At 46.6% G+C, this 10,000-nt stretch overlaps 1 protein-coding gene across 1 annotated transcript in view; it reads left to right on the forward strand.

Annotated features, from left to right (window-relative positions):
• The window catches only part of LOC139747714 (uncharacterized), a 99,796-nt gene that overhangs the window by 33,165 nt on the left and 56,631 nt on the right, over nucleotides 1-10,000 (forward strand). Inside the window, 11 exon segments of the mRNA XM_071660324.1 lie at nucleotides 679-963; nucleotides 1,223-1,504; nucleotides 2,485-2,781; nucleotides 3,169-3,456; nucleotides 3,652-3,960; nucleotides 4,392-4,664; nucleotides 5,671-5,964; nucleotides 6,630-6,862; nucleotides 7,338-7,502; nucleotides 9,289-9,465; nucleotides 9,883-10,000. The exon segment at nucleotides 9,883-10,000 is cut by the window's right edge and continues 59 nt beyond it. Coding sequence (XP_071516425.1) covers nucleotides 679-963; nucleotides 1,223-1,504; nucleotides 2,485-2,781; nucleotides 3,169-3,456; nucleotides 3,652-3,960; nucleotides 4,392-4,664; nucleotides 5,671-5,964; nucleotides 6,630-6,862; nucleotides 7,338-7,502; nucleotides 9,289-9,465; nucleotides 9,883-10,000 — 2,721 coding nt within the window.

Here is a 10,000-nt window from a genome sequence, read left to right on the forward strand (position 1 = left end):
ATATATATATATATATATATATATATATATATATATATATATATATATATATATATGATATAAACAGTTGCTCTTCCTCCTTTCGAGGTGGCGTCAGGAACAGACGAACAGTGGCTTCATTTGCATACACACACACACACACCCACTCTCTCCCTGTCATGGTAGAATGCCCTCCATCCGGTCTTCCCCTTACAGGCTGTTCCATAGTTTCCCTCGAATGCCCCATACACCCGGGTTGAGCCCACTGACAGCACGTCGCCAAGCTTCTTATAAGACATTGCCGATAGAACATGTCATAAATGTAAAAGATGGGAAGTGAAAAAGGTGACAATGTCTCGATGTATTACTCGTACATTTTGCCTATTTCAAGTCGAGTTCTTCCTGCAGTAGGAACAGATATATCTTAAAGGAGTTCATTAAAGTATGTCATGAGATTATAGAATTCTCTTTTCATGGTAACCATCCATGAACACAGAGACGAATCAAAATTTTCACGTTTCCAGAATGTTGGACATGAAAGACTTTTTTTTTTTTATCATGGGATTAAAAGAGGGAAAAAGAATAACATCGTCTCAAAAGTTACAGAATATGGCTGGAAATTGATGCGCTCCTGGCGTCGAAATTTCCCTCACGACTGCTGTAATCACTACAAAGTCTCTGTTCGCTGTCTGTTTGCAGTGCTGGCGAAGCCCAGGCTTGGTGCGACGAAGGGTTCACGTTCCCTTCTGGTCTGAGGCGGGTATCGCTGCTGTGCGTGGATGGGGACTGGATCATACCGTTAGACAAGGTTGGAGGCGACCCATCGTGTATCCCTAAGAGCGCCTGTGACCAGCCGTGCCAGAACGGGGGTGTGTGTCGACCTGATGGGAGATGCTACTGTCCAGAAGGGTTCACAGGCCAGTGGTGTGGGGTCCAGCAGTGTGATGATCCTCCCGCCGTGTATAATGCTGCCCTTGTCATACGGTATGTATACTCCTCGTCATGGGGTATGTATAGTCCTTGTTATGAGGTATGTATAGTCCCTGTCATGAGGTATGAGCTAATTTACAAGAACCATCCTTAGAGTACTACGATTACGACTTCCTAATTGGCTAAAGATGTCTACGATTAGGGTGTGTGAATGAATGACCCCCATGCGCTCTGTATTAACTGAATCCTTCTAAGATATTTCCAGTCTGAATGAAGAGCCAAGGTAACCGCAGGATATCGCGTATATCCTCAGGGAAGAGGAGGCGACTGCCGAGTGCCGCGATGGCTACACTTTCAGCGGGGGCGAGAGGCAGCTCGACTTCACCTGCGTCAAGGGCGCCTGGGTCGTGGAGGGGTATGGGGAAGGCAGAGACCTGGTGTGTCAGGCGCGGTGTTCCCCTCCGTGCGCCAACGGTGGCAAGTGTGTGGAGCCTGGGCTCTGTCGCTGCCCTAGTAACTACACCGGCGATGCCTGCGAGGTGCTCAAGTGCCTTGATCCGCCGCCCTTCGTCAGGAACGCACTCATGAAGTATAAGTGAGTGTTGATAGCGTCTTGGAGGATCTGTACCTGTTACTATTTCTCCTTTCCTCGTCTTTCCCTGGTCTTGTCTCCCTCGTCGCACTCTCAGAAGCTCAACAACAAACCTCCATTCAAAGTGGCTCTATCTCCAGCCACTCACGTGGAGAGTTGATGATGTGGTCTTGTTGTAGAGGTCTCTTAGGCAGAGCTGGTGATTAGGTAGTTATTGGCTGATTACCCGTATTATATGCAAAGAATATACATCTACCAACTCGAAAGAACGGGACTTGTATGATGAACAGTAGAGTAATTATAGGATATTTAGATGTAGGATAGATAGTTCCTTAGGGACCAAGGCGCTCCCTGCCCTTTAACAGCTTGTGGGGCTGGGGGTTAAGGACGCCCTATCTGCATAAGAATTCCCCTCCCCGCCCCCCACTTCCCTATTCCCCGAAAAAATGAATAAGGTGCAGAATTACAGCTTGCACGTGATATATCCATATATGTAAGACTGGAGTCCGTGGTGATGGTTAATAGATACAAGAGCATATGCATTAGTCGTAGTAACCCTGGTACATAGTAACGTAATGTGATCCTAGTGACCTTATGCTACAATAATGTGCTGCTAGTGACCTCGGCTGTGTGGTCAATGATGGCAGTGACGCTAGGTAGGTGTTACTGATAAGGACGTTGATAATACTAATTTTAGGTCATTTTGTTTCCAGCCCCTGGTAATTTATCTTACTCCTGCAAGGTATTTCTTTTGTATTGCTGTCTTCTGATGCCATATTTTGACTCCAAAAATTCATCCTATTGCTCAGCGAAATATGTATGTCGATGTTGTGGTTGTCTTATCATTTGGTATCAGAAAATGTGACCGGGGTAAACGGAGAATCCCAAATGAAGAGGATTTCGAGATTTAGGTCGTAACTGTGGAGATAGGAAAGGCCACTCCACCTCTTGTTCTAATATATCCCTTTATGGTTGACACACAGCCCGGTGGTGACCCAGGCCGAATGCCTCTCGGGTTACGTCTTCGGGGACGGCACCACCAAACTCAACATCACCTGCCGTAATGGCCGTTGGCGGCCGGCTCGTCGTCGAAACATCCGTCGCAAGAAGCTGGAGTGTCGGCCTGTGTGTGAGGACGGGTGTCTGAACGGAGGGAAGTGTGTGGCTCCCAACGCCTGCGTTTGCCCGGCGCCGTACGACGGACCGCAGTGCAAGGACGTGCGGACCAACGAGTGCCTCGAACCACCTCCCACTGTGCAGAACGCCCACATGAACTATAGGTGAGTAAGGTGGTTGACGTAGTGGAGAGGACGCCACTGGAACGGAGGTAGAAGTATCATGTATCCAGCAAGGGAGAGGAAGGAGTGTAGGTTCGAAATGAAAGATGGAGGGATGGAGTAAAAGAGGGACTCTGAATAGACATTTTAGTGTATGATGTTGGCTTTAAAGATTGTCGATGACCTGCCATTTTGAAATGACCCGTAAGGTCGAGGGTCAAAGGCTCGTAATACCCATCCATCTATGCCGAATCAATCCAGATCATGAAACTACCGGCAATTTGACCCAGTCATTGTTATCGCTAAATTACTACCACAAAAGAGTTGTCGCTGACAACCTTAACCCTCAGGACCTCGGTTGCTCACACTCTGCTCCTCTGTCGCTCTCAGCTCGATGGTTGGCGTGGCGGAGTGCATCGAGGGATACTCCCTCTGTTCGGGCGAGACGTCCATCAAGTTCGCGTGCAGCCTGGGCCAGTGGCGTTTCCCAAGCGATGTTGAGCTGCCACCTCGGTGTCTGCCGGTGTGTGTGGGTGGGTGTCAGAACGGTGGCGTCTGCGAAGCCGCCAATCGGTGCAGGTGTCCGGACGAGCACTCGGGTGCGCTCTGCCAGGAGCCTATCTCACAAACCTGCATTGGAAACCCTCTGCCCATCCCCAATTCCTTCATACAAACGAGGTACTGAGCGCGCACTGTGTGTGTGTGTCTTGTCTTGATCCATAAAGAGTAGAAATTGAGTTAGTCTTTTAGCTTCATAGATTAATGGTCAATACCTATTTTGTGGTTTGATTTAACCAGTATCTAGTTCTCGACGAAGAATTACCTAGATGATGATCAAAAGTGCTTTATTCATACGTGTTTTGCTTTGCGCAGTCCCCGTGGGCTGCTCTTGGCCTGCCGAGCCGGCTACGCCTTACCGTCCGGGAGCACACAGACGGAGCTCTGGTGTCGGGAGGGAGCCTGGTGCCCGCCGAACTCCAGCCATCAGTCGTGTAGCCGACACATGAGGAGCCTGGCTTGCTTCCCCCAGTGCCACCCGTCCTGCCTGAACCACGGGGAATGTGTGGCACCCAACAAGTGCCGGTGCCAAGACCCGTACACTGGGGAGCGCTGCGAAGACCTCCTTCCAGAGTATTGTTGGCAGAAGCCTCCACAGTTCGAGGATGCTTTCATCCAGTACAAGTAAGTGTGAGGGGGTCACCCTTGCTTACACACACACACAGGGCATCAGTTACCTTGTAATAAACATTTTCTGTTGAGGTTTAATGTAGCAAAGGTTTTTTTTTTTGATCAGGGGGTCGGAAGGTATGAGAATTTAGCAGTTGTTCCTGTAAGGCTACAGTGGAAAGGATGTTCATTTGCAGTTAACGAAATGAATATTCATTTTTCATTTCAAACAGAAGGGAATATGTATATGTACAGTTCGTCCCGTGAATATCCATTTACAATACGTCCAAGTGAATATTTATATGCAGCTTGACCACGGCTGCAGTTAAGTGAATATATATTCATTTACAATGCGTCTAGTAAATACATATCTGTAAATCTCTCAGAGCCGCAGTCAAGTGAAGATTCATTTACATTTTATCTCCGAATATCTTTTCCTTTCACAGTTCATCCAGCGCGGTCGTAACGTGTAAGCCAGGGTTCGCGTCCGTGGACACGCCGGTGATCCTGCAGTGTGCGAAGGGGGAGTGGGTAACGCCTCGGGACCTCGAGGGAGCGAGGCTCTGCACCCCGTCTTGCGAGGCGCCCTGTGCCAACGGTGGCACGTGCGTGTCCCCGAACACCTGTGTCTGCACTAGTGGCTTCTACGGCCCTCAGTGCCTGGAGACGCGGTGTCCTGCTGGTCCCGTTGCCGTGCCATTCTCACACATGCAGATCAAGTAAGGTCGCCCGTGTACTTCCTTCACTACGTATGTCCTCGCATATGTATACTTCGTGTGAATGCATGCATTTGTGTATAGATCGACGCATGTATACGTGCATGATGTATATATGTATGTAGTCTATACACATGCCTGCAGGGGTGTATTCGTGTGTGCGCTTATATATTCATGGGCCGTCCTGGGTCGAGGCCGAACAGGTTTGAATCCTGGTCGCGGCGGTCGGTCCACAGTCCGCCCAGCTGTTCATCCTCCACTGCGGGAATGGTTGATAGATTATGTACCTGGTTTAGGTTATTATAATATATATATATATATATATATATATATATATATATATATATATATATATATATATATATATATATATATATAATCAATAATGAGCTAGCTTTTATTAGGGCACTTAGTTACCCATGCCATCTCAGCAAATAGAACAAAATTTGATGTATTTTTTCCTCTTTTGTAGCTATTAGATAATTAACGACCTTTGGGTTGATTAGTTCGCTAATTAGAATATGTGCTGAACAACCATCAGGATTATGCAACATTCGTAATTGCCATAAATTATAATTGTATTAACCGTTGAAAAAAATATTACCATGTAACTGCGTTTAACTTCATTACAAGCGATATTTATTTATAAAATGCATTTTGCGTAACATACATTTCATATATTTACTCTAGCTGTTTGGGCGATGGGTGTGTGTGTGTGTGTGTGTGTGTGTGTGTGATTTTTGCATCGTTTTGAAGGGTATATTTCGAGATAAGGACATTGTGTTTGTATGTTAAGCTGTGACTAGATCCATTTATTAATTACAACTCATATATTTATGATACGTTTGAGGTTAGTTATGAGGCATTACACACAGTATGGCTGCGTGTCTATCATACTTATCTTCTTAGAGGACTCAAAGACTAACAGCTAGAATAATGGTGCTGTACTTCGATAACGTGATGTAGGAGACATCGAAGTCAAAGAAGACTTACTCACTCCACCTTGCAGCCCTGAGGGTAGCGAGGCCAGGGTGGTGTGCTTCAAGGACTACGTCATGTACTCCGGGAGGCGGATGGCTCAGGTGGAGTGCGTGGACGGGCGGTGGATGACGGTGGAGAAAGAACCTAGACCTGTGGAGTCCCTCCACTGCTCGCCCTACTGCAGGGAGCCGTGTCTCAACGGCGGCAGCTGCGTGGCTCCTGACGAGTGCTCGTGTCCGGACAACTACACCGGGTCCTACTGCCAGTTCCTCAGGTGTCACGGTTGCCCCGATGTGGAGGGCCCCGCCGAGTTCTCCATCAGGTGGGTCTTCTCCTGGCGCGACGTGTGCGGCTGCGTCCGGTGTCGCCGCTTCGGTTGGTCTGTTCAGCGAGGGTGCTTTGGCTAGGTGAGGGTGGTATGTTCAGCCAGAGAACCCTGGTCAGGGAGGGTGTTCCGCTCAGCTAGGGATGCCCTGGTCAGGGAGGGTGTTCTACTTAGCCACGGCGCCTTGGCTAGGGAGGGCGTTCTGCTCAGCTAGGGTGCCCTGGTTAAACTAGTGTGTACCCCAGGTCAGTTAGGGGTGTGATCTGGCCAGACTCGGGTATTCAGCAGGACTAGTAATGACCCCCTTCACGGATCATCACCCGCTGCAAAACCTGCTGCTGGAGCGTCCTTTTATTATTCACAGTGATTAAAATGCATGAATACCCCTGGGATTACTTCGTATTCCGTCACCTGTCATTCATGAAAAGGATATATATATATATATATATATATATATATATATATATATATATATATATATATATATATATATATATATATATATCTCAATATGCTATATACGACTGAAACAGTATCTGCGTTCACCAAAGGGAAGGGAAATGATTAAATACAATAATCTGTTGGCTGATGAAAACATTATAATCTCTCGATTTTTACTTCCAGTTTTTGAGTGTTTCAAGATTTTTCGTTTATTTTCTCAGCAACGATACGTTGTCGGCGGAGGTAACCTGCAGGCCCTTCCATCGCCTGGCCAGTGGAGATCGCAAGATGACCTTCGCCTGTTGCGATGGGTCGTGGGAGCCCCACGCCAAGGTCGAGGGTCAGCTAAGGTGCCGGCCAGAGTGCCCACGCGGGTGTCTGAACGGCGGCACTTGCGTGGCCCCCAAGACTTGCCGGTGCCTGAAGGGGTTCATCGGTAGCCGTTGCCAGAATAGTAAGATCCTCTGGTAACACCGCGTCATCTGCGGGTGTGTGGGTCACCCATGACCTCCCCACACACACACTATAGTTCGGGCAGCAGGCCTCCCTGAATAGCGTATAACTGATGTGTCCTTTCGCTCAGGCCCTGTAATAACCCTTCATCTAAAACGTCAATTTAACTTGTTAAATTACCTTTAAAAAACTCCAGGAAGTCATGTGTTCCTTGTTTTACTTATTAGAGAAATGATGAAAAACATACAGTGCATTTCCTGCCCTAGTGAGGGTTACCAGAAGAATACTTATGCCTGTATTATCTTCTAATACTCGTCTTTCTTAGGGTATTCCCTAACTCTCATAGCCCTTAATACTCCTGTCTCCTCCCTTAGCGTATTCCCCTGATTACCCCAGTACCGTAATACTCCTGTCTCCTCCCTTAGGGTGTTTCCCTGACTACCCCAGTACCGTAATACTCCTGTCTCCTCCCTTAGGGTATTCCCTGACGACGAAGAACCAGCCGTGCCTCTTCCCTTTCCACTTCGGTGGGGTGTGGCACCATGCTTGCACGGACGCAGACAGCAGGCGACCCTGGTGTGCCACGGAGATGGACACCAACGGCATTATCACCGGCTGGGGCGCCTGTGTGGCAGACTTCGGTGAGCACCAGTGCCAAGCCTAGTGTCAGGGATGGTGTTAGGACACGTTTTATAGTAGGAGCAGTGTCGAGGTTACTGCTAAGGGGTCATTGCTAGGGTTAGTTCTAGCATTAATGCTAGGATTAGTACTAGGGTGAGAGCTAGAAGGATTGCTATATATATATATATATATATATATATATATATATATATATATACATACACAGTATGTACGTCAAGTAAAGAAAACGAAAGGATAAGATTATTCTTCAGAATTTTAAATGTAATTCTAAATGTAATTTCTTCAGAACTTTATATGTAATTTATTATATTTAGATTTCCCTTGAAAGTCTTCACTCTAAAATGTGGATCAGCGAGAGAGAGATTATCTGGTATGTGAGGTGTTGATCCAACGGTACTGGAGGTGAGGTGATGAATATCTTGATCAATGGTTAGCTGGATGAACTGCTCGTTGGACTAGGACGAATTTGGAGTGGAGGTTTGTTGGAGGGCTGCAGGGAGACCTGTCAACAGGAGGTTTGAAAAAAAAAAGAATAGGGTTGCCATAGAGTCCTCGACAGCTCTAGTTCATCTCGTTAATATGTTAATGTTACTGGTATGAATAGCCATGGACTTCCCATGGGTAATTCAGTCATCAACAGGCCTTACCTAAGCATTAGCCTTTATATATATATATATATATATATATATATATATATATATATATATATATATATATATATATATATACTTTCCCTGTTTGATGGGTAACTTGTTTAATTAATTGCTGACGATTGCAGTTGACTGTTTTACGTAGTATGTCATCTTTAGGCCTATCCACTGCTGAGATCATTTAGGCTGTCAGCGATGTTGTATAACAGTTATATAATCGAAAAATGATGTTACGTAACAATTATATAACCGAATAATCTTGAGCATCCTTTTAGTAATCCTTAGATTGTATTCCCAGTATTGTATTTTCCTAATTTTGCTAAGTGTTTTATTGTTTCATATATATTACGTATTGTCTTATGTTATTAGGTAGAATATCTTAGCCCAAAAGGTAATAGACAGACTCCATAAAGTAGTAATAACTTTTGACTCCAGTACCAAATGATTTGCTTCAAAATAGTCAATTTGTAGCCACCGTTGCCTCTCCCACCCGGGAAATACCGAGGGAGCTCTTGGTGCTTCTTGCATTAGACAACTTCCGACAACTTGCCTCTCGACTTCGCTGGAATAATCGGATTAAACAGACGCGCCAGGATGATGATGATGATGGGTGTGGATACCATGATACACCGATGAGGTCAAGGCTTCCTGCACTGCCAGTGTTGCATTGTTGTTGTGTAGAGCATCCGTGTACCATTTTGCCTTTGGGCGATCTCCTGCCTTAAGTCAGGGCAGTCTGGGTCTTGGGCGATCTGCTGTCTTAAGTCAGGGCAGTCTGGGTCTTGGGCGATCTGCTGTCTTAAGTCAGGGCAGTCTGGGCCTTGGGCGATCTGCTGTCTTAAGTCAGGGCAGTCTGAAAATATAGATAAGTGTTATATATCGAGGGAGAGTGGCGGCTACGTAGGTAGATGACAGACTATGGCAGATTGTCGTAATATAACTAGAAAACCAGATGATCCAGCTCTAGAACCTACAAAACCATAGTCACAGGAAACTACTGTAATCAGAATGCTTATCACATTTATGAAATCCATATAAAGGAGATTAGAAAATCCCCACTCGGTTTCCATGCTCCCACAACCAACCAACACCAAACATCTCTCTTTACACCTTCTAACACTCGTTCCTCCTGCAGGAGAGAAGAAGGTGTTGATGACGTCTGGAGGCGACCTTTGTACCCTCCCCTTCACCTACCAGGGTCGCACCTGGTGGGGCTGCATCAGCACCCAGGACAGACAAAGGCCTTGGTGTGCCGTCCGGGTAGACTCGGCCGGCGTACTCACCTCCTGGGATTACTGCGACTTGGAGTGGGGTGAGTCTGAGAGGTGTAGTGACGGACATGAGGAGGTTGCTTAGGGAGGAGGGGATGTTGAGAACGAGGGACGTGTTGGGAAGAGTAGGGGGAGTTCCTGGAAAGGAGAGGTGAGTTACAGGTCTACTTATCATCTCCCCCAAGTCTGTCCTGCAGTGGTACATTATAACTTTAGAAAATGACGAAGGAATTCCTGTGTCACTCCCATCGGCCCAGAACACCTTCGATGACCATCGGCACTATCGAAAAAAAACAAGACCTATTGATGCACGTCTCTCTCATTTCTAGCCAACTCCCCTTCTTGATGTCTCACTATAAACCCAGATTTTCTCATAGTTCCCTCTAAATAACTAAACCCCCTTTGGGTTCATCATTTTTTACTTTAGAGGCGAAGCTTACATCCCTTCTCTTCTTCAGGAGTAAGACCTGTGGCTCTGACGGTGAAGGGGGACGAGTGCCAGCTGCCGGTGCAACACGATGGCAAGCTGTACCAGGAGTGTATAGGAGACAGTGACCCTTCTCGACCGTGGTGCCC

This window comes from Panulirus ornatus, chromosome 5, assembly GCF_036320965.1.
Source record: "Panulirus ornatus isolate Po-2019 chromosome 5, ASM3632096v1, whole genome shotgun sequence".
Lineage (NCBI taxonomy): Eukaryota > Metazoa > Arthropoda > Malacostraca > Decapoda > Palinuridae > Panulirus > Panulirus ornatus.